This window comes from Amia ocellicauda, chromosome 17 (genome assembly GCF_036373705.1).
Source record: "Amia ocellicauda isolate fAmiCal2 chromosome 17, fAmiCal2.hap1, whole genome shotgun sequence".
Lineage (NCBI taxonomy): Eukaryota > Metazoa > Chordata > Actinopteri > Amiiformes > Amiidae > Amia > Amia ocellicauda.
In genome coordinates, this window is record NC_089866.1 from 9,893,709 (window position 1) to 9,920,460 (window position 26,752).

The window sequence follows — 26,752 nt, forward strand, 5'->3', positions numbered from 1 at the left end:
CGGGGAATATTGGTTCCGGGATAAGGTATTTAAGAGTACAATTTAGACATTCAAATTCGATCATAACAGAACACAACTTATTTTACATGTAGGGATTGCATGTTTTTGTAACAATTAAATCCTGCATGCATGCATATTGAATTAATATATAATAAATGAATGCATATTTAATTAATATTTCTCTTCCGAATTACTTGAGAAACATGAATTTATTTCTCCATTATGTCTGCCAGCATTTAGTGGAAATGATAAGTGAAACAAACATTGGAGCCATTGGAGACGATGGCTATGTTTCTCTAGCTTTGCGCTACCGACGCGCTCTGCTTCATGATTGGTTTAGCGGCGCGGTGGAGGCTGGGTAGGACGTCCGTCGGCCATATTGTCTTCTCGCTGCGGCTGAAGGAGAGAGAGACGGAATCATGAAGGGGATCCGGAGCTTCAGTCACCTCTCTGTAAGAGCCCCATTTACAGCTGTTGCGACCCGGATCGCCTGTAAATACACAGTTTTGAGCCTGTGCATCTGGCACATATAAAAAATACATTTGAGGTCGTCCAAAAAAAGTAGCCGGTTCCAGAATCTGGGCCTCCTTCACTGAATTGCACGTACAATAAACACTATACCTAGATTATAATAAGGATATGTTGTGTAAATTATTGAAATGTTCTACAGCTTGTTTAGATATGCGTGTTGAAACTCATATACCTGTGACAAACAGATCGGATTCAGTTGACCGATAGGCTGGATGCTGGCCGGTGTGAGCGCTGTTTTAAAAGCGGCGGTGAAGGTCATAGTAGTCGGTTAACTTTACGCGAATCTCTCTCTCGCTTTGTCTGTTATTAATCACGCGTTGTGCTGTTTTATCAGAAACTGTTCTTGCTTATAAGTATAAGTCCAGGTTCTCCTTTTGATGTCCAAGCAGCAAATCTGTGTATAGCTACCACCCAGTACACGGTGTCCCAATTCAGGTAGCTGTCTTATCTTGTCTTGGAATTCGAGATGCAACCCAGAGTGTATTAGTGTTACTTATGAGAGAGCTTTCTTTTTTACTAAACCATCAGTAGTTATATGCCATTTATTTCTGATTGAAATGAAGGTGAAATGTATTTTGACTTGGCAGAAGAGAATTGAACAACTGTGCTAATGTTATTGCACTGCTTGGTAGTACAAACATATATTTGATTCTGAAAATGATCTAAATTTCGAATATCCATTTTATGCAACAATTCTAATTTTGCTGTGTTTTGGTCTATCTTCTGGAGTAATCCAGGCCACTGAACAACTTCCATATTCCTGTGCTATAAAGTGTGCAGTTCATCAGTTGGCTTTAGAATCGATCTTTCTTTCCCAGAGGTTTGGGTTTATTGCCGCCATAATCTCAGAGCAGTTCACAGGGATTCCTCTTGAAGAAGGGTGAGGTAAAAGTTCAAAAGAGTTAGGAATTGAATGCTCGCCTCATCGGCCAGAATCCTGCAAGAAATAAACTAACAGCAACCCAACAAAACAGATGAAAGAGATGGAAAGAGACATAATTGATAACAGGTTGGATTTAAGACAGGTACCTGCTTAAAGGAAATGTGTCAGATAATTTTATTCAGCAGCTTGATGTTTAGCAGCTAATGATAGTTTTAGGATAGTAGTCGATTAGTGGGACTGTAAGGGTGTTCACATGGTGCTTTTTAAATTGTCATCCTGTAAGCACTGCACTACAGTAGACCCTCAGAATCATAGTATGGTTAGGTTCCCTAGATCTTCAATAAAGAAAACACAGGAGTGTGTCTGTGCTGTTTAATCACCATTTCTAAATGTCAGTGATGTCTCGCCTTGATTTTATCACCACTGGGTGTTTTATTGGGAGGGCTGTACTGAATCCTTCGCCTGCCCCCAACTGAAACACACACAGTCCACTGATCACAAACCTGATCTGTATAAAATCTGCTCTCTCCTTTGCAGAGGAGGCTTTATTCAGCCCAGGCTGCCCCTAAGTTTGAAGCAGCAGCAAGTCTTCACCCCCAGGATGTGCAGGTCAGTGTGCATTAACGCCTCTTTATCTCTGCAGAGACAGTTCTATGCCTCCGCCCCTGTCGAGCAGTCTCTGAGAGAGCCGCTCTCAGGCCTCCAGGCTCCCGTGGGTGCCAGCCTCTCTCACCAGGACATCCATGTACGTTGTTTTCCATGCAACAGACTGATGATAACAAAGCTCAGGAGATGGGGTAGCAAGCTGTGCCGATGCACCTTTAAATGTGTCTGTGGTGATTGATGCTCAGGTCTGCAATGTCATTATTATGCCAAGAGTAATGGGACGAGTCTCCAGGGTTTTAAGTTGACTTTTTTTTTTTTTTTTAATCATCAAGGCCACCTTTACTCAGTTTTATGGTGAACTCTTCCAACGCTCTAAAAGCTGAGAGTGTAATTGGAGTTAAAGGGTCAATGACAATTGCAACACCCCCAGTGCCTTAGAACACCTCTGTGATCAAGTGGAGTGGCACAAAATGAGCAGGATGCAGAGATCAGTTTCTTTAGACTACAGTTTGCTCTAGTCATTGAGGCCTGTAGTAGACCTTGGACATCACTAAATACTTACATCTTTTGCCCTTTTTCAGTTGTCCCATTACTTTTGGTGACATTGGGTATGGGACATCCTCATACCACACACATGTATGTGATTTTTTTTTCCCAGATTTCCTGCAGACTTTCTTGCATAGGGTCAGTTTTCCAATGCAAACAGCAAAAGCCCTAGTGTATACATTTATGTAAATGATTGCATTACTGTACCTATTTAGTATTTTCTATCTCATACTGCCCTTTAAAAATGTATTCCTGTATTAAATGGTTTGCTTGTCTATAGATCCCTTGAAACCTCTTCCTCTTCCTTGATTAACTACTTCTTTCCCTTCATTGTGCTTGGTTTTGATTAGCTAGTCTCTGCTGCTAGCAAATAGATCTCAAATCGGAAGGTGGAGCTTTTCAGGCGTCTCTGAAACTTCACACTGTCTTGCACTGTATGTTAAAGTGCCAGTCTTCGATAAACTTCCAAGGATTAAGCTGTAGAGTTCCACTGTTTGATCTTACAGCTGTATGTTCACCCTGGCAAGCTGCAAAATCTTCAGATGTTACTTACAACTGTTTAATCTGAGCACTGGCATGCATTTTTAATCTCTTAATCCAACCCCTATAGATTTTCTGGTCTCTATACTCATTGCTTATGTTTTGCTCTCTGCTGAGCTTTGGGGTTTCTGGGCCTCAGTGTAGCCCCCTCTGTGTTGTGACGGTGTTGATTCTGTGTGTTGAAGGTCACCAAGCTGCCCAACGGTCTGGTGATCGCCTCTCTGGAGAACTTCAGCCCTTCCTCCAAAGTCGGCGTGTTTGTGAAGGCAGGCAGCCGCTATGAGACTGTCGACAGCCTGGGGGTCACCCATCTTCTGCGACTGGCCTCTAACCTGGTACCCCCTCCTGAAAGACTTCTCTCTGTGGGAGGCAATGCTTCTGTGTGCCACTTTAAAGATTAAGAAAAAGTTTTGCAGCAGGAATATGAAACCTCCGTGTCCGTTTTTATTAACTCCCCTGTGTGTGATATGAAATGAAGCCCAGGAATGCACCTGCTTTTGAAATAATGAAATGGAAATTATATTAAACAATCCCATCTCAGCTTGACTTGCCATTGTTAAGGGGATCTTTTTCTTATCCACTTGTGCCAACATAAATATTCTTTACATTAAAAAGATGATTGAAAAGATTAAGAAATGTATCAATAATCTGAGTAACGTGATCTTCAATTGTCCATTGTTATTCTCTTTTAGACCACAAAGGGGGCTTCCGCATTCAGGATCACTCGGGGAATTGAGGCAGTGGGGGGGTCTTTAAGGTAAGTGCATGAACTGTATATATGTTTGAGGGAGGATTGTTGCTGTGTTGAACTATTATTGACTGTTTACACTGTATTCATGGGTTAGAAAGCTCGTAATTTGTTCTTGGGGTTGAAAGGCTGTGTGATTTGGGTTGGTCAGTGTACAAATTAATGCAGCTCCCTCTTTCTCTGGTTCCCCAGTGTGAAGTCCACCAAGGAGAACATGATCTACTCAGTGGAGTGCCTGCGAGACCACCTGTGAGTATCCCCTGCTCGTACGCTTTTACACGGGAAACTCCATTCCTGACCCTCGCAGACTCAATTTCCAAATGCAGTTTTTCTGAATAGCTTTGGAGATTTTCCAAAACAGGTAGTCAAACCTGCTGCAGAAGGCCACATTCACTGATGAACCTGATTTGTTATCTAATAAACTAAAATTCATAATGTCTCCACAAACGCTTCTCGACTAATTTAAGTGTGAAACAAAGATCTCGGAGAGAGGCTCTACCTGCTACACAAAGAGAGGAGTTGTGGGACGTTTGCTTCCCAGCAGTGCGAGTCTTGCTGGTTCAGTGGGCTGTGCGCTGAGACGGGTGTCTGTGTTGCAGCGACACTGTGATGGAGTACCTGATCAATGTGACCACCGCGCCCGAGTTCCGGCGCTGGGAGGTGGCTGACCTCACCCCCAGGATAAAGGTGGATAAAGCGCTGGCTTTCCAGAACACCCAGATGAGTGAGTTGTTTTTTTTCCGCATTGGTCAGATCCCTGGCTCTGTTTCTTAGGCTGATATGATCTTGTGCTGAGAAGCATTGGCAGCTCTAGATCACAATCCCCCTGTGTTAGAGGTGCAACTCTTCTATGACCCTTTTTTAATATTCCTGCATACCATCAATTGAATCCTCTGCTCTTTCTAAAAACCCGTTACTTCTGAGCTATTTGAGAATACAGCAGGGGTTGGCTGCAGATTGCTTTCTGCGGTGTTGCTGTTGCCGCATATTAATTTTGCATGCTTTTATCTGTCTGTAACACAGGCTTTCTTTGGTTTCCGTTAGGTGTTCTTGAGAACCTCCATGCAGCTGCTTATAAAAATGCCCTCTGTAACTCACTGTACTGCCCAGAGTACATGGTGGGCAAGATCACTTCAGAGCAGGTAAGATGCAAAACTACAGTCTGTGCAGATCTGTGCTATTATTTATTTATTTGTTTGTTTGTTTATCGGTTTGCTGTCTTATGTTCCACAGCTGCACTCCTTCGTCCAGAACAATTTCACCAGCTCCAGAATGGCCCTGGTAGGCCTGGGTGAGTGTGTATTATAATCTTAATTGTCAGTTCCTCTTTTGGTAGTTTTTTCTGAAATGTAGGCAGTGCCAGATTTTTAGAATGCTTAATCTCCTGTCATGCAGGGTGGGGGAGAGGGTTATTCAACCCTGGTTCTGGAGGAATCCTGTGGCTTTTGATTTTTGTCCCAAAGAACTGTAAATTCCCTAACCGACACTTTAATTGTAGCAGTGATTAATGAGACTTGTCTTCAGTTGAAGAATAAGTCTTTTTAAAGGGACTTGGTGTCATTTTAGCAACTGGAATGCTCAGTTGGAACAAAACTTAGTAGCCACAGGATTCCTACAGGACCAAAAACAACTTGTTTCCCTTTAAGTGTTCTTGAAATTGAAGAGTGTTGTGACTCTTTGTGTAACACATTGTCAATATGCTGCTTAAGGGAGAAGCTTAATACTTCTGTTGTTAAATGTTTTTATGCAAACTTTGTTCCTGGGCAGCTCTGACGTGTGTGTGTGTGTGTGTGTGTGTGTGTGTGTGTGTGTGACCCTCAGGTGTGGAACACTCCGTGCTGAAGCAGGTGGGGGAGCAGTTCCTGAATGTCCGCAGTGGTTTTGGAGCAGTGGGGGCCACAGCGGTGTATCGTGGGGGTAAGGTAGTCCCACTTCAATACTGGCCATGTAGAATTTTAATTAAGATTTCTCATCGGTGCACACAATGTCTGAAAATGTAATTGACACAAGTGGTTCAAACATCTTATTCTGCAGTTCTAAACTGCAATTAACATGTGGATGTTACCTGAGATATTACCACAGTCTGTTTAAAATGTAGTGAAGGATTCTATTTTGATCTACTCCTCACACAATGATTTGATGAACACTACATGTCCTCTGGATTAATGCTAAAGGAGATACAGCCGTAGAGCAGCTTTGTGACGTGTAATGCAGTGTGTGAGGGTGCGTGAGGGAGATTGATGGCAGTGTGTGTGCGTGCATGTGTCACAGGTGAGATGCGGGAGCAGAACGGCGACAGCCTTGTGCACGCGGCCGTGGTTAGTGAGGGAGTGGCAGCCGGCAGCCCAGAAGCCAACGCCTTCAGTGTCCTGCAGCACCTTTTGGGCGCAGGGCCCTACATCAAGAGGGGCAGCAACACCACCAGCAAACTCTATCGGGGTATTGCCAAGGCAACCACGCAGCCATTCGACGTGAGTCCAGCTTCGGCTTCCCACACATCGTGCACAACACAACATTCACATCACCACACCCCCCGGGACATGGCGCTCTGATACCTGGATACGGGAAGGTGGAAGGCATCTGATTTGGACTGCAGTAGTGTCTGGTGGTTCAGGCTTCATTAGGAGGTCCGCTCTCAAACCCCCGCTTTGTCCCCCGACTCGCTGAGCGTTACCCCCGTCAGCAGTTGTTGAGGACCAGTTCCCCTCCCAGTCTCTGTACAAGTTCTGAATTAATCACTCCGTGTGTGCAGAGATGCCTTTCTATCTCCAGTACATCAACTGTTGTTGTTTTTTACCCTGAGAGTCTTGCGTTTCAGATTTCTTTTTTTTTTGTCCTCTACAGGTTTCAGCCTTCAATGCCAGCTATTCGGACTCGGGGCTGTTTGGCCTTTACACCGTCTCCCAAGCAGGCCAAGCCGCAGACGTGAGTGTTACTGGCTACTTTTGGCTCTTCAAACTGTAGTGCTCTTACATTACTGCAGTATCACAGCAAAGTGGAAAAGGAGTGGGGAGGCTGCTGCTCTGTGGGGATGGAGGACCAGACTGTAAAGCAGTGGTTCCCTGCTCTGGGGTCTTAACGTAAAGAAATGGTGTCACAAAGTCAGGATGATTTTGGTTTCATTTTTTTTTTTATGTTGTAAATTAAAAATATGATCTAATGATTTTAAACACCTTAAATTGAAAGTCTAAACCACATTACTTTACATAGTAATGCAATATTTCGAATTGAAAGACATGCCGAAGCATTTTGGGAGTTGGAGACAGTGTTTAATAGGGGTCTGGCTGAGTGTAATGCTAGGAAGTAGCTGCTGTAGAGTGACATGGAAAAGTTACTGCATCTCTGTGCCGGTACTCACTGTCCTTCCCTCCACAGGCCATCAAGGCGGCCGTGGCTCAGGTCAAGGCTGTGGCCCAGGGGAGCCTCAATGCTGCTGAAGTCACCAGGGCCAAGTATGTTTGTACTGGACCGCAGTAACACATCTGCTCCAGCAGCACATTTATTGATCAAGTTTCATCTTCTGTGAATTCCACGCTCCTTGTTGTCTTGCTGTTAATAATCTCAAACGGTTTTGACTCCAGCAATTGGGGCAAAGTCGGTAAAGAGGTGCAAATTTCGGCAAGCAACCTGAACTTTTGAATGTTGCAAGCTGTATAAAAATAAAATACAAATTGAGGAGTAGGAATTTTTCTTTAAGTATATATATAGAATATCACTGCAGTGAGATCATTCAAAGCACTGTAGAGCTTCATGCTTTCTTGGAGTTGTAAAGGAAATTTCAGGAGAGGGGACAGATCCTAATCCCACCCTTAAACCCTATTGTCCCAGAATTCCTTGCCTCGCATCCATCCATCCTCCCCCAAACACCACAACTTAATTGACAACTTAAAAAATGCGTGACAATTTGAAGCGCTTCAGTGCAAAATGTGCCTCGGTTCGGTGGGCTGGATGAGAGCAGGGGTGTACAGCATGAGTGATGGTGGTTACATTGTTGTTTGTGGCTCTGCAGGAACCAGCTGAAGGCAAGCTTCCTGATGGGAATGGAGAGCTCTGAGGGCATACTGGAGGAGATGGGTGCCCAGGCGCTGGCAGGAGGGGCCTACGCCCCGGCCGAGGCTGTGCTGCAGAAGATTGATGCTGTGACCGCAGACGCCGTGGTCAATGTGAGTGGGGTCGGAGATCTTTAAGGACAGAAAGATGCAGAGGCAGAGGAGCGCAGGCAGAATCCGCTTGCTGAATTGGCGTGCCTGCTGCTTTACCAGGGTTTCCTATGGGGACTCTGTAGGAGGCATGCACTTCAGGCAGAGCCACCCCCCCCCACACACACATACACACTTGTATTTGAACGTTTAGTTCCCACTGCAGTAAACTGCGTCAGAATCAGCCTAGTGAAACCAGTCATGTCTTGTAATCTGCTGTGAGGCGATGTAGAAGTAAATTATGCGGAGAGAAGTTTGACATTTAAAGATGCTTGCTCTTAATGCATTCATTAGAAGATGAAGCATTCAGTTTTGTCTAGTTTGGAGATCCATGTTTCAAGTTTTCATACTTCCCCACAAGTCTCCCACATGCATGTGATTTGTTTTTATTTACATGTGAACAGCTTTTTCTCCTTTCTCTCACTGTGTTTTCAGGTTTGTGCTCTTTAAAGATTGTGTTCTGTACTGGTTTTATATTAGCTTGTAATTGTTGTTCTTGTTCTTTTTAGGCTGCAAAGAAATTTGTTGCAGGCAAGAAGTCCATGGCAGCAAAGGGAAACCTGGGGAACACACCATTTGTGGATGAATTGTGAATTGAAGCAGACGTTTGAATTTTTTTAGTTGCTCTTTCAACAACGGCAGCAAAAAACAAAACAAAGGGAAAATGGTCCCAATTCCTTCATGATTTTGTCCACAGAACATGCTGTGCTCACTGCTTCATATTTATCGTCTAGACATGTTTCTGTAACAAGTGTTTTATGGGCTTCGGAAAAGGTTTTACTTTTGGTCAGCCTCCTGTATATCCAATGTAAATTCATTAAAACTTTATCAAAATGTATCTTTTTATTTAATTTATTTTTTAGCTCTACCAGAGTGCCCCCAGGATAATATTTCTAAAAAGTGGAAAATGCAATCTTATGAAAGAAGGAGTGACCTTTTTTTGGCTTTCATCTGATACTTTCATATCCTGTGACCTGTCAAAAAAAACTAAAAAATACAGCAATGTTGACAGCAAGCAAAGTATTTAATTCCATTTGCAGAACTCAAAGCAAGAAATTATAGATTCTTACAAAAATGTCCTTGAGAATATAAGTGTTTTCTCCCATCTTGCCCAGCCACTGCTTTCCCTAATTACTGATTATGTCCTAGCTGGGATGCTGATGTGTAAGTATGTTACAGAACAATTTTCTTAAAAGCTTTTCTGCATCTGATTATTAAGTAGACTGGCTGATTAAGTTATTAAGTTAACTTTGTCCTGACCACAGGAAAGACTCTTAGCAGAGCTGTAATTCAGAGCATGCTTCCTGCAGAGCTCAGACAAACGATATCAGGTAGTTTGACCTATTTTAGTCTGTGGAGGAGTTGGGCAGCAGGCATTCTGTTGAGCGAGAAAGTAGTAAAGGTGGATATAAACCTGAACTACTTGATGATAATGATGAACAAGAGGAAGACAAGGTTTTGTAAGAGAAGCTGGAGCAGCATGGGGGAGTAGAGGAAGAGGGTTGGGGGTTGTGAGAGGAGGGAGCATTTGTGCTGTCGAACAGAGGTGGGAGTGCACAGGGCAGGGTGCTCTCGGGGGGCACCGCTTGGTGGGGCTGGGAGTGGACTCCGCTGCCCACTGCGAGCTGCATTGCCCAGGCTGGCTGCTGATGGGCTGGGAGTCCCGTGCTGTGGGTGAGCGGAGAGGGCTGGGGGATGGTGGGTGACCCAGGTGTGCCAGCCTGCCCGTGTGCTCGGCGGGAGAAGTAACGCTGCCACTCTTGGAGCTTGCCATCACACTCCATTTGATCCTCTTCTAAACTGCACAATGGAGCCACTCTGCAAGACAGTGGAGAGCAACGCAGGGTTATGCAGTTAGGTGGGACACTTCACTGTCTGCTGTAAAAATTCATAGAGCACCAGTAGGGGTGTGGCGTCAGACAAAATGAAGCTATTCTTATAGTCAGGAAGGGTTCTGTTTAATTCCGAACACAGAAACCACTGAAGGGAAAAAAAAAAAAACACTAGGGATACAACATTTTGTAATGTTTTGTTCAGAGGTATGAAACTCCAAGCTATGAAGACCAGCTGCACCATCTGAACGAGGCTAATTCATCACTTTATTATCCCATTGAACCAGATGTACTTAAAGTTACTTGTCTCTTAGGGTGACTTGAGATGTTAAATTGTAATTTTAGGGGTGCAGTATTTGTATCAGGTCCTTTAAACTCCCACCCATTTAATGTAACCCTGGTTGGTTGTGAAAGACTCCATACAGCAAATCAAATCTGTACAGTCAGTCTGAATGCTGCCCTCCCATCCCAATGCGTAACCGCAGTACAGAGGCCGCTATGGACAGGCCACAGTGGCTGTGACACTATCTCTCTGTGGCTCAGGAGTTAGGCCCGTGGCCCAGACGCACACCTCACTGCCTTGTGCTGCGCTCCAGGGCCGGGGGTCCATTTCTGTGGAAGGGGCAGGTAGTTCCTGTACACCCGAATCCTCAGGAAGCGGCCTGGGAGGACATCTTCCAACATCTTCCTTAACTCACTCGGACCCATGCCCAGCACATCCACCGGCCCCACCTCCGCCAGCACGTCACCTGCAGAGTCCACACAGGGACAGGCCCTGGATCAGCATGTCTCTGGACATAGTGCCCCCTTCTAGAATCATTTGGAGAATATGAGATTATTTTAAGACAGAAGAGGGTGAAAGCTTGGGTGATCCAAAGAATTTGAACGCACAAGCATGTGCAGTTTACAGTTATCTGTGCTCCACCTTCAGCTAGAGTGAAAGATTTGAAATTGACTATACATAGCCATCTGTGAGCCTGTGCCTGGGGTACCTGGCTGCAGCACCCCATCCCGCGAAGCGCTGCTGCTGTTCCGTATGCGGTAGATCTGCAGAAAATGCTCGTTTTTAATGGTGCTAAACCCCAAGCCGTCAAATCCCATCCGGAGGCACGTTTGGACCACCTGCCCTGAAGCGTGAATATGAGCAACCGCTTCCTCCTTACCTAACGGCAAAGAAAAAGTGTTTCAAAGAAGACAACAGACAGCGGTTAAGAAAAGCAATATTAAGGGTCGCACTAGATGAATGTCCCTCTGCTGATTAAGACAGACCTCCCTGAGATAATGGACTATGTATTATTATGAAGGCTAGCACTACCCCCAGATCGGGACATCCAGAACTGCAGCTGTGAGAAAGCTTTTGTTATGGATAACATGATTTCCCCTGTTGTCTATGAAGGGAAACCGGCAACGAAATTGAAACCTCGGCAGAAACCAGAGCGCAATGACGCTTTTTGACTTTGAATGAAAACACTGGCTGCGCCCGAGGCTTTTAACACTTATTTGAACTTTACCGACATAGATGCAAATGTTACATATTTATACATTATGAGCAGTACTGACAGCTGATGCGGAATATAAATGTTAAATGAAAGAGACCAGATCCTGGTTTAAGCACCGATCGAGACGTGGCCGCTTGGGGTCGCAAGTAATCCACACAATGCTTCCACAGTTTGACTCGGTGTTTATAATAAAAAATGTCATTTTATTGTATTCGGACAGTTGACCTTTGTGCTCTGTTGTGAGGACTACTGTCAAAATAGGACAACTGGACACCTTACTGTAATATATATATATATATATATATATATATATATATATATATATATATATATATATATATATATATATATATATATACACACATATAAATCAAATGCAAAACAGGGAATTGTCTGCCAGTTAATTATTTATTTTGGTAGAATACATTATTTAGCAATCCTCTAAATCCAGGGGCTCCAGCTCTGGTTCAGGAGCAAACATATTGTCTCAGTATATTAAACATCTATAGTACAGCCAATGATTACGACACTTACAAAAACCCAGTGGAGAATTTTAAGCTAGTATATCGCAGTCTATACTACTACTACTACTATTACTACTACTACTACTACTACTACTACTAATAATAATAATAATAATAATAATAATAATAATAATAATAATAATAATAATAATAATCATGTGTTTTCTTGTCATGCACATCCAATAACATTCCTAAGGAGTCTAATCTTGTGACACAGAGCAGCCCCTCAATTTCAAAACCTGATGTTCATGTATCAGTCTGACTGGAGTCAACAGACATGCTGGAAAAACTAATAACTAAATGTTGACCAACAAACCACCTTCCCGAGGTACATCGCCTAAGGCCCATGAATGGAAATATAGTTCTTGCTTCATATTTCACTAGCAACACAACACCACAACTTGAATCACTCGGTGGATATACTTTAATTTCCCCTTTCATTAAATATGTCTTAAAACAAGAAAATCGTTCACAAATGATCTGTCCGATTTTGGCATTTTCTTGCTGATCATCATTCTCTGCAAAGTCTGCCTACCTATACTTACAGGCAACCGTGTGAGTCTGTGACAATGTTAACAGTACATCTGCACATGAAAGAGTCTGTACTAATATGTCTACAATAGGGGACCCATTAAACCATATGCCAATAAGGTGCCAAGGAAGTGACCCACAAGTGTTGAGAAGTGCATATGCCACGTCTCTTGATCTTGATACATGATCTTGTATGTAAGCCTAAATCGAGCAACAAATAACTTGCACGAACAGCAAAAGAGTGTATTAAACTCCTGCTGCCAGTAGACATATTCACCATCATTGGGCTACTTCATCATCATCATCATCATCATCATCCTCATCTTCATCATGCAAGTTTGAGCCCAGGTTAGCTGTAGTTACATGAAGACCGTTATGATGATGGGGGTTGTAACTCACTGGAGTGGTGCAGCCTCTCTCTCTCTCTCTCTCTCTCTCTCTCTCTCTCTCGCGATAGCGGATGTCCCCGGACGGGATGTTGGACGGCTGTTGTGTCTGAGGCTCGCAGTGCTGGATGTCAATGGGCTCAAGCCTCTCGGAGCAGCCTGGCGCACAGCGAGCGGAACCCAGCGGCGTCTCTCCCGGCCGGACTCCCGCGGACGTCGCCTGCCAACCCCACCTACCAAAGGCAGCTGACACCGGCGCAGCCCTCGCCACGACCCGCTTCTACCGTCAACGGGCGCCGCGCTGGATGGAGGGGGTCCATTCGGATGGGTTACTGAGAGCAGAAAAAACGGGGCACAGATAAAGCCAGGGAAAGCAGAACAGCGCCAGACGGAGAGGGGAGATGGTCGCTCGTTTTGCTGCGGGATACATCGAATAAGGACGCGGCCGTGTCGTGTTTCTCCCCCCTGCCCGTCCTCTGTGTGTGCGGGTTGGCGTGCCTGGACACCCTGGTTTTGGATGTTGAAGAAGCGGGCCGCTAGCCGACTCCGGGAATTCGCGGATCCTCCGTGTCGATGGTGCTGCTCGGCGGGAGGCTGGCGGGGTGAGCTGGGCCCTCTGCTTCAAGATCCAGTTCGGGGGCGACCTCGGCTTCCTGGAGTGGGGGGAGAAATGTGATTTCTCACACGGAAAGCCTTGCCCGGTTGTTTTCTGCGTGTGTCCCCCCTCCTCTAACTGGATGGCACATTGGGGCTGATGTGGTGGAAGAGAGAGACATCTGTGGCGGTGAAATAATGGAGGGTTGATCTTCTAATCCAGTCTCCTTCTGCAGGGGGGAGATAAGACACAAACACAGAGAGGGACCAATTCACTTTACCTTGAAAAGAACAACCCGATTCCAGGATTAGAGAGTCACCAACAGGACCTACCTGGATCTGTCCCTTCGCCCTGCACCCCCTTTTAAAAAGCCCCCAGGCTTCATCTGAGATATGGATAAACTCACCATCATTTCAGGATGTCTCTTTCTGGCAGCCGATATTTTTGCGATTGCCAGTATTGCCAATCCGGACTGGATCAACACCGGGGAATCAGCGGGTAAGGATGCTGGGGTGCTTGTTTTTATGCATGTCTCATGTGCACGGCCTTTCGACTGTGACTTTTGCAGCTGGCAGTGTTGTGGTTTATTGTGTGTTTTTTTGTTTTGCATGAGAGTCCATTCTTGCTCCCATTCAGGAAAAGAAACGCAAACCAGCTAACTCTGAGGTTAATCCCTAGAACAAAGATCCGGGACGTCCCCAGCCTCATTGTCCGGTTTGTTACATCATCACACCACCGACGCGTAAAGCGAAGGGTTAAAACTGCACTACTCAAAGCCTAATTCCCCATTTAAACCTGCCTTTGAGGACTGTTGTGCTTCTAACCATGTCTCTAATCGGTTCGGATGTAACAAGTGCCTTTGGTGGATCGCATTACCAAACAGAGCCTGTTTTCTGCTCACACGCTTCTCATGCATATGGATATATCGTGGGTACCCGTGAAACAAAGCCAGCGCGACGGTGACGTGTGTGCGTGTCCCCGTCCCCGCTCAGGTGCGAGTCCCCTGCACGACCTCCTGCAAAACCAACCCGTTGTTGTTGTTGTTGTTGTGAAACGGGACATGTGCAGAATTGTGTCATTTGTGATTTAGCCTGGTAATCCAATAATACTATCACTCGTCTGTCCTTTTCATTATGTAAACGGCCAAACAAAACGTAGCAGCTTTGGGGGAGCATGTGAAGACGTGTTAAATGACAGAAAATAAAATATAGCACTTAAGTTTAAGAAATTGGCTGCCGATGCTTCTCTAAAGACGTGTCTTTATCTCCTACACTATTTCTGTATTATTATTAATGTGTGCACATTTATATTTAAGACGAGACACCTTTTCTTCACGAACACTTATGGACGGGGTGAAATCTGTCTGCTTCAGCAGGCTTTTAGTTAATGCACGGTGTAATCCTTGTGGAAATGGCAGGCTCGGTGATGTTAAAGAAATGATTTTGATATGGGCTTTCAGCAAGGCGGTGCATTAGCAGCTTTGTAAACTGTGTGGACAGAGGCGCCTAACGGTTTTAAGTAATGTAATTCTTTGAGCAAAGCAAGACAGCGGATGAACACATTTGTGTGTCCCCCCCCCACACACACACACATTTTCTTTGTAAGCCTATGGGATATGAATTGAAATCTGATTTGTTTTTTCATGTTAGTTTATGCAGCATTTGTGAGCTATTCAGTGGTCTTGATTTTAAGCCATCAGCAGTGGCACCCTATTGATAGTTATTCAGGAATTCGCATAATTTCTCAATCCAATTATATGCAATTCCTTTTCAGAATTTGTTCATGTAATGCTGTGGTTTGACTTAAATATTATGAAAGTGAGTCTATATAACATATATTTATAAGCCACATTCTTTCATTCTGATTTTACTGTCCCATGCAAGCTTTATGTATGAAGTAGTAGATACAAATAAATAAACCTATATCATTGAGAAGCTGTGTAAACCGGCTTATGCTAGCCTTAAGGGAAATAGGATTCTTAACTACCGAATCTCTCTTCACAACTGATTGTTCACAATAGGTAGCTTAATTATTCAGGCAGTTATTGGGTAACCACCTTAATGTGTGTTTGGTTGGCCAACTCTAATTACTATATGCTGCATGATCAGCCAGTCTCAACTTTTTTTAAATTTAAATGGGAAATAATTCAAATACAAATTAACTTGATGCAATCAATGCAATCAAGACTTAGTCTTTCCAAGACCTTGTATACCAATGTAAATGTTCCATTTACATTGTATATACATTTTAACTAAAGCTCTGATTAAATATTTGTAATTAAAATGTCATTGTGCTACATAAAATTATAAACTCTAACTCGTGTGATGTTGAAGAGCAGTCGTTACTTGTATTTTAAAGCTGGGGGCATCTGCTGGCTTGCGCTACTGTGTACTCCTCTTGCTGAGAAACAGCTGCTGGAGCAAACTTTTCAATGGAGTAGAGACTGGAAAGGGGCCTGGTCAGAAGAATTTGATGCCTTGGGCTAAAAACAGTTTTATAAGAGGCTTCAACAAACTCCCAACACTAAACACAAATCAACTTTGATTTATTTGCACAAGGAGGTTTTTGTATACGATTCCGAGGATGCTTCACTTTCAGTGCATGGGTCTGAATGGGTTGCTTTTTCCAACAAAATATTTCAGGAGCAGTGAAGCAAGTGTGTTTTCCTCTAGGGGATAATATTTTCTATAGCTGCATAGCAACATGCTACATAGAACAGGCTTCTGCCAAAAAAACCGACGCTTTTATTTCAGTATTTTACCAGGAAGATACGGATGCTTTACTCAAAGGAATTTTCATCAGAGCTGCACATCGGCATGCTTTGTCTGGAATATGAAGTCCTTTTAGACCACGGAGCGCACGGGGTCTAGAGCTATGAGTTATTATGCAGACATGGCAGCAGTTTGATGGAAGAAACAAGAACATTCACCTCAGAAATGCATAGCTAAATCACCGTTTATGTTTTCATGTTTTGGTGTCATTTATAACCATGAAGTCTATAGAAGGATGTGTAGCTAGAATTAAAATGCACACAACTCTTCTTAACTGGATTGTCTTATGCACATGCTGCATCGATTCAGCTGCATTTAGCCTAATTAAAGGTCAGTTTTAAACCCTTCATCTAAACCGATATTACCTTCTTTTTGTGTCCTTTTCTATGTTTTTAATTCCAGGCTTGCAGACATTTTTGATTAATCAATGTTTAAACTCCCTCTTTAGATCCCCATCTCAAAAAATGTAATGGAAAAACTGTGGACTAAACATTCCCCTGAACAATTCGACTTTTGGAGCCTAAAATTTGAGGAAACCGAGCATGATTATTTATCCCCAATCCTCAGACACCATAGTGGCTGGGTAATCGGCCCACCCCATCCTAAGTACTGAAGATCAACTGCAGTCTGTGCGTTGCAAGTATGTATGTCAGAATGTGCTGCGATGGTATTCTGTGATTGCTGCTGACTAAAGGTTTTCTTGTCCGTCAAAGAGGTAGGTGTAGCCTGAACATGCACTCTGGGCCTCCTCTGTTAATGGCGCACTGTTTATTTCTTGTTTGATTAATGCCAGGCCTGTTGTATCTGTTGTGTGTGAGAGGAACATTCAGCAAAGTCTTTTAGCAAGTCAATTTTCTGGGTGTCAAAACGTGAAGCTGGTTGATTTATTTCTTTTGATCCTGCTTCTCTTTCACATAGCCTAGAAATGTTATTTCCTGTTGTTCCCTCATGCAGAGGCTCTTTTCTCACCAGGGATAAGGAGTGAAGTTGGTGGTGTTACCCATGGGACTTGGTGCACTAGTGCGCTTAATATACATTAAGGGAGGCCCTGGGATAGAAGCTGTCAGCTGCCTGTGGTACTGCATGGGGCATGGACTTGGTTATGTTATTGACATCCTTTCAAACCTTGCTAGGCTTTTTAGGAGAGATAAAAATGTCTCATGGAAGCAATTTTCCTCAAACTCAGGTTGCTGTCTGCCATGTGGTTCAAGATTGTCTTGTGCTGCAGCTTATGTTCAGTTTTCTATATATTTTTTAAGCCACATTTGTGAAACAAATGCCTCTATTTCAGCTTGACTTCTAGCTGGACTCTATACAAAGACCTAAACGGCAGTTTATTTTAGCCTACGCATGCGTTTTAATTGACAGTCTGCAGTAAAACTTGGAAGCGCTTTGAACATCGAAGAGCTCGCCAGTGAGGATTATCTGTGGCTCTTGTCAGATGGGCTCATTTTCCGACCAGGAGTGCAAACTGGAAGGTTCGTCTGATGCACAACCTTTGTTGCAGAGCAGTAGTAACTGTTCTGTGGCTTACTTCTGTTTTGTTTCATCACGTCTTACAGTCAGGTTGTACTTTAGGCTGAGCCGAGAAAGGTGGGCAACCAGGAAATCCATATTCCCTTTTTTGAAAGTGTAGTTAAAATTAATTGCAGGTTTCTTCCTTTGTCTTCACACAGGGCAGAGGCAGAAGTGCATTTCTCACCTCAGCCCTATGGGAGTGGCCACCCCACTTTCTAGTTATTTTTAACAGCTTCGTTTCCTGTCTTAGTGCAAATCAGAATAGCCAGACATGTGAAATCTGTGTTACTGAGTAGTTTCTAGGACTTTTAGCCAAGCCTGTGGACTGCATGTGTTGTCATGGATGAGCTGCTCCAAACAATGTAGAGGAACATTCTGCAACAATATTGATATTGGGTCAGGTATCTGCAGTGTCACAGTTCCTGTATATGCATTTATTTATTTTTATCTTTGCTATGCAGTTTAATTAATGGTTCAGAAATGATTAACTAAGCTGTGTCCGGTAACATTGTGAATGCTTCATCTGAGGTTTTAGACTCTCAGAAAGTGATTTCTGTAAATAAATCTCTACAAGCTATAAGGTGAGACTGGGAGACCGACGGTATAAATATTGGCCATGGTCACTGTTTGTAATACTGCACAGGCAATGTTTTTTCTGCAGTAGTACACATTACTCCGCAGTAGAGATTTTTGTATCACTGACGCCCTTATTTTCTCAGTGTGTAACTGCTTGTCATTTACTGTGTCTCTATGTACCTCACAAGCTTGTACAGACTGAAGGGCCCACAGGGTATTACTTTTGCACTACAAAAAAATATAATCTTCTCAAATCCAGTTCATAGAGTTTTCAAGTACTGATGACAAAAAGTCCAATTCAGGCCAAAATCAGGAATAAAATGAAAAGGCAAATTTGATGTGGCTCACCTGGTTATCTGTAGAATAAATCTGATTGTGGTATCACTAGAGGATTTCAGCTTCCAGTTATTGTGTGCAGAGCCATTTAAATATCCCCAAATTATTTTCACACAAAGTCTCCGCATATCCTCACCTATGTACACTGGTACACAAAAACAACATGGATGATAAGTATTACATAGAGATTTCCTGACATACAAACCAATTTGGACATTAGTAAAAACATTATTTCAGTTCAGAAAAAATCCTCTTACCGCCGAAGACTTAATTAGTCTGACTCCTAAGGAAGCCATTTGAAAGCACTCCAGATGCAATTTTCAGTTACATTTATTTGATTTCATATTTGGTCCATCAAAATCATGGACCAGCTGCTATTGTAATTGGACAGCAAAACTAATTCAGTGGTGACTGTGATGTTTTATTTAATAGTTTTGTTTTAAATTAATATATTTTTTATGATTACGCAGTGGATACATTCTGCGCTGACTTTGCTGACATTAGAAGAGTGCACAGTGGTTGTGGGTCTGTGCTTGGCCTGATATATTACTGCAACCCATCCTAGAGACATTGTTTTATAGTGTATCAGGCGTCCAACCAAGGGAATTGAGTCGCTATTTATTTTCTGTGTAAAAATAAAACCACAAACCAGGACAAGCCTAAAGGAATGGAAATGTACTATTATTATTATTAGCTAGCTAGACAAGGGGAGTGGAGTTCACAGAGGTTCATAATATGGGTTTCTCCGTCACCACCTGTCTTGGGCTGAATAATATGGTCTGAAATGGTAAGAAATTCTAATTTGGCTGTTCAGTTCTCTGTAAACCAACGTTCTCATTTGAAGTACCTTGTGTCATGAGTTGTAATTTAATTGGGGGTCTCTTGTTATCCTGAAAGAAAATCAAAAAGGATACTTCCCGGTGACCATAGGTCTCATCGTTGCACAGTCAGGTAATACAAGTAAATGAGCATTGGGGTGGGGGGGGTGGGGGTTAGTGAATCACCGCTAAATTAACATAAAATCTAAAAGCGCAATCTTAAGTAGAGTGCGGGGGTGATGGGGTGATAGATTCATCAAATGAAAGCATACGGTAAAGGTGCAGAGGGTGTGCAGGCGGATGGAAGCATACTTGCTCTGATATTTTGAGTGTATTAATGGTGCCAGCTATGTGGTGTGCTGTGGTTGGGGAATATCAGCACACCCTGTGGCAACCACTGAGGCTGGGAAGGTGCTCCATGAATTGCGTTGTCTTCCGGATTTGCTGCACTGTTGAAAACTGGTATTGCGCTAAGCAAGGTCAAACTGCAGCATAATTACCGCTTTCATTCAAGAGCTCTGCCGTGTGGAATTTCATACAGGCTGAATAAAAACCTGCTCCAATACAGTGCACCTGTGGCTTCCTGTGTGGGCTCACAGAAGCGAGTTGTGCGTCAGATTTTTTAAGTAGGCCTCGTCATCCCTTTCTCTGAATGTGGTAGTTTACCAGGTGCCCGGTGTGTGGGAGTGGAAGGGAGAGAAAAAGGTATTCATTTTTTTTTCTTTTCAGTAATACAGCTTAGTCTCAGTGAATCACTAAAGTGCAGTCGAATTGAGCAGATTCGTTTGCTGCTGTTATCCTAAAACATCGTATTGCTGCGAAGATTTGTGGTGACTTTTAAGAATGTAATCTCTTTGCTTGTTATAGCAAGACACCACCTAGATTTTCATTGTTGTGCTGTGATAAATGGCAATAACAGGCATAGCTGTCAGCTGTAGGAGGATAAAAATTAAGAAAAAAAAAAAACTTATGTCCAAATGGCCACTACTTTTGCGATTTTAAATTAAATTAAACTTTTGCGAGTTTTTGCAAAACTCCTCCATCAGAGAGCAGATGCTGCTCAACACTCAGATGCTTTTGTGTAGGATTTGTGAAAAAAAGTCATTTCACAGGTTTCTAATTTAGGCTTTTGCAATCATATCATCGAAGGATTTTCTGTATTCAAGAATTTTAAGGAAAATAAATATATTCAAGGGTATTTTGAACCTAGCATATCTATTTTAAAAAAAAATCTCTCTCTCTCTCTCTCTCTCTCTCATATATATATATGTGAGAGAGAGAGAGAATTAGGCTAGTGTGTTTTTAGAGGTCCTGTAAACCATAACAAATATAATAAAAGCAGATTCATGTGCATCCCTGATGAGGAAGGTGCTTCCTCAAATGTTATGCATTGACTGTAGATGATAACTCTTTATCATTAATTAATTACTGTCAGACACCCCTATCCAGGGAGACTTGTAGTTTACACAGCATTACAAAAGTGCAGAACAAAAAAAAAATTACCATTACAAAAGTTAAGTAGTACAATGAATATAAAATATAAAGCATGCATCCTAGTTCAAAGAGACAGCAATTGCAGAAATGATCCAGTGAGGTCCTAGGTATAAGCTAAAGGGATGGGGCATTTGAGAAAGTAAAACAACAGGAGATCGAACATACAATAACATGAATAAGCAGGAGCATAAGGAATCATAGTTGTATAAATTGCAAAATTATATACAGTGCTGACCAGCTCAGGAGAATAAGCTGCTATATATACACTCACCTAAAGGATTATTAGGAACACCTGTTCAATTTCTCATTAATGCAATTATCTAACCAACCAATCACATGGCAGTTGCTTCAATGCATTTAGGGGTGTGGTCCGGGTCAAGACAATCTCCTGAACTCCAAACTGAATGTCTGAATGGGAAAGAAAGGTGATTTAAGCAATTTTGAGCGTGGCATGGTTGTTGGTGCCAGACGGGCCGGTCTGAGTATTTCACAATCTGCTCAGTTACTGGGATTTTCACGCATAACCATTTCTAGGGTTTACAAAGAATGGTGTGAAAAGGGAAAAACATCCAGTATGCGGCAGTCCTGTGGGCGAAAATGCCTTGTTGATGCTAGAGGTCAGAGGAGAATGGGCCGACTGATTCAAGCTGATAGAAGAGCAACTTTGACTGAAATAACCACTCGTTACAACCGAGGTATGCAGCAAAGCATTTGTGAAGCCACAACATGTACAACCTTGAGGCGGATGGGCTACAACAGCAGAAGACCCCACCGGGTACCACTCATCTCCACTACAAATAGGAAAAAGAGGCTACAATTTGCACAAGCTCACCAAAATTGGACAGTTGAAGACTGGAAAAATGTTGCCTGGTCTGATGAGTCTCGATTTCTGTTGAGACATTCAGATGGTAGAGTCAGAATTTGGCGTAAACAGAATGAGAACATGGATCCATCATGCCTTGTTACCACTGTGCAGGCTGGTGGTGGTGGTGTAATGGTGTGGGGGATGTTTTCTTGACACACTTTAGGCCCCTTAGTGCCAATTGGGCATCGTTTAAATGCCACGGCTTACCTGAGCATTGTTTCTGACCATGTCCATCCCTTTATGACCACCATGTACCCATCCTCTGATGGCTACTTCCAGCAGGATAATGCACGTTGTCACAAAGGTCGAATCATTTCAAATTGGTTTCTTGAACATGACAATGAGTTCACTGTACTAAACTGACCCCCACAGTCACCAGATCTCAACCCAATAGAGCATCTTTGGGATGTGGTGGAACGGGAGCTTCGTGCCCTGGATGTGCATCCCACAAATCTCCATCAACTGCAAGATGCTATCCTATCAATATGGGCCAACATTTCTAAAGAATGCTTTCAGCACCTTGTTGAATCAATGCCACGTAGAATTAAGGCAGTTCTGAAGGCGAAAGGGGGTCAAACACAGTATTAGTATGGTGTTCCTAATAATCCTTTAGGTGAGTGTATATGCTTATATTCCTCCCCTTTCTGCAGAACCCAGCTATTATATTGAAGAAAATGGATGGATACAAGAATACAAGAATCATTTGTTTTTTTATTTTTACCATTTATTTCTATTCTATATAACAAAAATAACCTGATGTTCACAGATTCTTTGGCAGTGTAGCAGTTATTTTGCTCATCTTTACACAGTAATATTTACTGAGAGTAGCACCTGTCAGTCTCCTAAGGTCATTACCTTATCTATCGGATGATAGATTTGAAAATTTCAGAGCAGATTCAGAGAAAAATAATTGTACAAATCCAGCCCTGCCTTTTTACCTACTGTGTATTTAAGAAGTATGAGGTAAATGCTGAAATACTGGTGGGCTACAATGAGTATTATTTGTAAATAACAACATATACACCTGTCATGACTACACACTTTAAAACGTAGCTCTTGCCGCAATAAATCTGAGGTAATTGCAGTAATGGATGGAATTTGAGCAGTCCCTGTCTTTTTGTATGTTTGTACACTTTTGCTGGGAAAACTACTTTGGTCAGAAGAGCTCAATGCGAAATGTTGTAAAATGTCCCAGGATTTATCATTATTCGAGTACTCATGGTGCATCTGATGTAGCAAATCAAACTTAATAATTTAAGTCAAATAGTGTTGTAATTTATTTGTCAACCTGTAAAATAATTAGCAGGCAGTCTTGATGTCACTTTCTAGTTCCATATGCTTGGGACAGTTGTTTTGAAGATGCAGTTAAATATGTTGCATTTAAAATAACATTGAAAAACACACATTTTCTAAACTGTTAGGCTTAGTAGCAGTTATGATCTTGCTAAAACAACCCCCAATATTAGATGTCAAGTAATGCACGATTGCAAATAATGGAAGTAAAACCAGATCTCTGGATTAAACAATCTCAAAACGGAAATGCAATTAAAATAAATTTTATAAGAAGTACTATAGTCTCGTACATATATATAATGACAGGTCGAAACACTTTAATGAAAGAACTCCCTTCATTCCTGGCATAGTAGAACGTTAATATCTGTTGAGTTAATGTTGACACTTGTACGTATGTCATATACTTCATATTTGAATCCTTTCATCATTAAACAAGGTTTTAAATATACTGTAACAGTATTATCTGGCTTAATAAATTAATAATAAAATAACATGTCAAGTATGGACACACCTGGCAGCCTCAGAGCCACACAGTGTAGAAGTTCGTTTGCATCTTCATAGACCAACTGGACCATTTATTACTTTTACTCAATATATTTTGGCTTCAGACACATTACAGCAATCAAGTTGTTTTAAATATAGGAAATCCATGCAAGAGATGAAAAAAACAAAATCATACCAACAGGATTGCTTAAGTTCTATTTACTAAATTACTTCAGTAAGTAACCTTATGGGAAAACCCTGCTTTGAGAATTAGCTAGATTGCTTGTACTAATTAAGTCTTATGGGTAAAAGCCTCACTATGGAGCCTTCCAAGCACTAAAAGCTAAATAAACCGAAAGGATGTTTTAGCTGGGTAGGTGAATATTCAGACGCATTTTTATTTTTCAGAGTGCTGTTAAGTTTTAATGTATTCTAGAACACGATTTAACCACCCAAAAACCTTCACAGAGTGAAGTTAAGGCTATCTCGTGATTTTATTTTTGTATTTTATCGAAGTAAGCATCCAAATAAGTGCATATGTATCCTCTTTAGCAAAACAAGTAATTTCTCAGATTGACCTTTTTATTTATTCGTATATGCCTTAAGCATCATTAAGCTTTGCTTCATATAATATTTATTTTTCAGCTTGAAGCCTCTAATTTGTGTCATGATTTTCTGCAGCATTAAATTCCAATTTTAATTGTTTATATATTATGAATGCTGAAATTTGAAGACTTAGCAGGGGAAAATGTTCATTTAATACGCATAACATAATTCTGTATGCTGAATATTCTGCTTACTTTGTTTTTCTTTCCCACTCCTTTTGATAAAAAAAAGTTTCATGGCCAAGCAAAATTCCTGTCTGATGGTTCTTTCGCATTAGATTCTACATTAATCACAGAATCTGTCCCATGTCTTGAGGCTGGCACTTTCATTAACCTACTTTAATAATAAATAGTTGATTTACAAGCAGTTTGCAAAAGAAAAAAGCAAGCCAAACGTAGTCAGGCGATCGAGCTTCACAAGATGCACCTTCCGATGGAGACGCCCACCACATTAAGTTCCAGGAGAATTGTTTTGATTAAAAGTTAACCGCAATGGACGTGATGCATTGTGGGAGGAAGACTTATTTTATCCCTGCCAATTAATATGATGTGAAGGTTTACTGGACCACCTCTAAGGCAACGTAGATAACAAACCATCAGCTTCAATTACTGCATGTCATTTTCATTTGTTTCACTTTTAAAACACTAGTTGAATGTCCACTCTTCATTTCAGACTACCGGCTTCAATTTTTCCTACACACATATATGTGCTACTCTAAGGGGTCTTGGGAGTTCTGGGAGGAATTTTTTATACATTTTGAAACAGTATTACTGACACTGTTAATCAGTTACTAAATCCTCCATAAATTCCTCCAATTCTTCTGAAATCTCTTTACTTGCCACAAACATTTATTGTGGGAGCTGATCAGTGGTATAGACTGGGGGGGCTTGTTTTTAGTACACCAAGAGCTTTCTTGACTTTCATCACAGCCTTAGCATTAAATAAAGCTGAACACTAACTTCATGAGGGATTTACATGGCAGATCAATTTAGCCTGCTATTGATAACCTGAGGCTGTGTACGTCTTCACTCCTATGAACAGCTTGTGTGTAAAACCTCACTCTCTCAGGTCTTAGGGATACCTTATGGGTTTTGAACTTTATATACTGTCATACTTTACAATCGTGCTCTTACCAATCTAATTACAACGATTAATTTAATTTATTTTGAGCTGTATCATGGGAATTCATAGTGTTGAAATGCTCAATAGGCAGATAACTTTGTATTATACATTATAATCACACTTGCTACTTTACATACACCATGGGATGAGAAGCACATTTTTGGGCGATTTTGCCCCACTGTTTCATGTAACTCTTGATGCTGTGCAGGGAATTATTCGTAAACATTTGTAATCTGTCAGCAAAGATTGATGACCGCTTCTGAATTTATATGATGTTTACTTTGCTGTTAATTTTGTGATTAGGCCTCTGAACTAGTTTTATGAGTATATTTTATCTTTAGTTCAACTGGGGAACAGACGTGTACTGCTAATTTTTTATTGGTAATAGCTTTATAAAATATAGTTATGTAAGAGAGACCCAGAAGTCTCCAAACATGCTGTGTCGTGTCATGTGAAGTTAAACTATCCCAGAGCTTCGGCTAGTTTGTAATGGTCAAGGTCATTCCTTGGGGACCTCCTCCGCTGATGGCTAATAAGCTTTTTGCAGGGTGAATCCTGTAGCTCACAGTTGCAGGTTTCGGCGGTGTGTCATATGCTGGCTGACTTTGCGCTTGGACTCCCAAGTGGCCGTGTGAAATTCTCCTTGCTTGGGGTCTCGGCTGTCTGTTGGGGATAGATTCGGTAGGTTTGCTTTATCCAGACTGAAGTATGAAAAAGTTATAAGATGGAAAAAAAAAAAAAAGCTTGAACCTTTTTTCTTTGTGAATTAAATGAATAATAAATGATTTAGTCTGCCTGCCAGCAATGAAACATCTTTTAAAGGCAGAAATCACATTACACTGTTCATTTCACCCACAGCACTGAATTTTATTTGTTTAGTTTTAATCCTAAGCACTTTGCCAAACTTTGTTTAGCCTTTAAAGCAAGACTGCTTTAGGAGAATGACATCTATTGTGCACTTCAGGTAATGTAGGGGGGTGGGTGGATTGTGGAAACACAAACAAACAAAAATATTACTTTCTTTTGTTAGACTGCCTACACCATAATTGTATTGTGACATTAGTTAATGACCTGTGGGGTGAGTTGAGGTCTCTTCAGGACTGGAAGGAAGCTCAGGAGTGGCTGTCTCCGTGCAGCCTGTCCTCAGGGTTTCCTTCAGCACTGTGTTCCTTACCCACCTTTTCCCTTCTGTGGGCATCTTAGTCACTCTTTGCACTGGGTTACATGCATGAACACAGCTGATGTTCCTGATGTTTCCCTTTCTCTCCTTCCAGTTCACTGCCCATGTGCCTGGTTTTATATCGTGAATCAAATCACTTATTACCTAGGTGTGAGAAACCTAGGTGTGAGAAAACTCTGTAAATGTTCCATCACCCATAAATTCTCCCTTAACTTTATGCAGGATTTTAATTTCCAAAGAGGTGCTTTTCAGTATGCAAAGCAATTATTT

General features: G+C 41.9%; 3 protein-coding genes across 4 annotated transcripts in view; 2 read left to right on the forward strand and 1 right to left on the reverse strand.

Annotated features, from left to right (window-relative positions):
• The first annotated feature begins 337 nt into the window (after window positions 1–337).
• On the forward strand, window positions 338–8,891 carry LOC136712506 (cytochrome b-c1 complex subunit 2, mitochondrial). 2 transcript variants are annotated; one of them, XM_066689138.1, is made up of 14 exons: window positions 338–452; window positions 1,952–2,023; window positions 3,292–3,441; window positions 3,799–3,863; window positions 4,047–4,103; window positions 4,454–4,578; window positions 4,899–4,996; window positions 5,088–5,145; window positions 5,676–5,771; window positions 6,126–6,325; window positions 6,699–6,779; window positions 7,230–7,306; window positions 7,864–8,017; window positions 8,563–8,891. In XM_066689138.1, exons 1-14 carry the CDS (start codon window positions 420–422, stop codon window positions 8,644–8,646), a joined length of 1,350 nt encoding a protein of 449 aa, XP_066545235.1. In that variant the 5' UTR covers window positions 338–419; the 3' UTR covers window positions 8,647–8,891. The 2 variants fall into 2 exon arrangements, with proteins under 2 accessions (XP_066545235.1, XP_066545234.1); XM_066689137.1 differs by lacking the exon at window positions 1,952–2,023 and adding an exon at window positions 2,058–2,159 and having other exon boundaries at window positions 365–452.
• A 177-nt stretch (window positions 8,892–9,068) lies between these two features.
• On the reverse strand, window positions 9,069–11,090 carry LOC136712507 (PDZ domain-containing protein 9-like). The gene is made up of 3 exons (XM_066689139.1): window positions 10,878–11,090; window positions 10,457–10,634; window positions 9,069–9,871 (listed from the first exon to the last, which is right to left on the reverse strand). The coding sequence occupies exons 1-3, from the start codon at window positions 10,984–10,986 to the stop codon at window positions 9,400–9,402; spliced, it is 759 nt and encodes a 252-aa protein (XP_066545236.1). The 5' UTR covers window positions 10,987–11,090; the 3' UTR covers window positions 9,069–9,399.
• Window positions 11,091–12,922: 1,832 nt separating this feature from the next.
• The window catches only part of mosmoa (modulator of smoothened a), a 46,395-nt gene continuing 32,565 nt past the window's right edge, over window positions 12,923–26,752 (forward strand). The window contains exon 1 of the mRNA XM_066689143.1: window positions 12,923–13,918. Coding sequence (XP_066545240.1) covers window positions 13,813–13,918 — 106 coding nt within the window. The 5' untranslated portion in view covers window positions 12,923–13,812. The remainder of the gene's footprint in view (window positions 13,919–26,752) is intronic.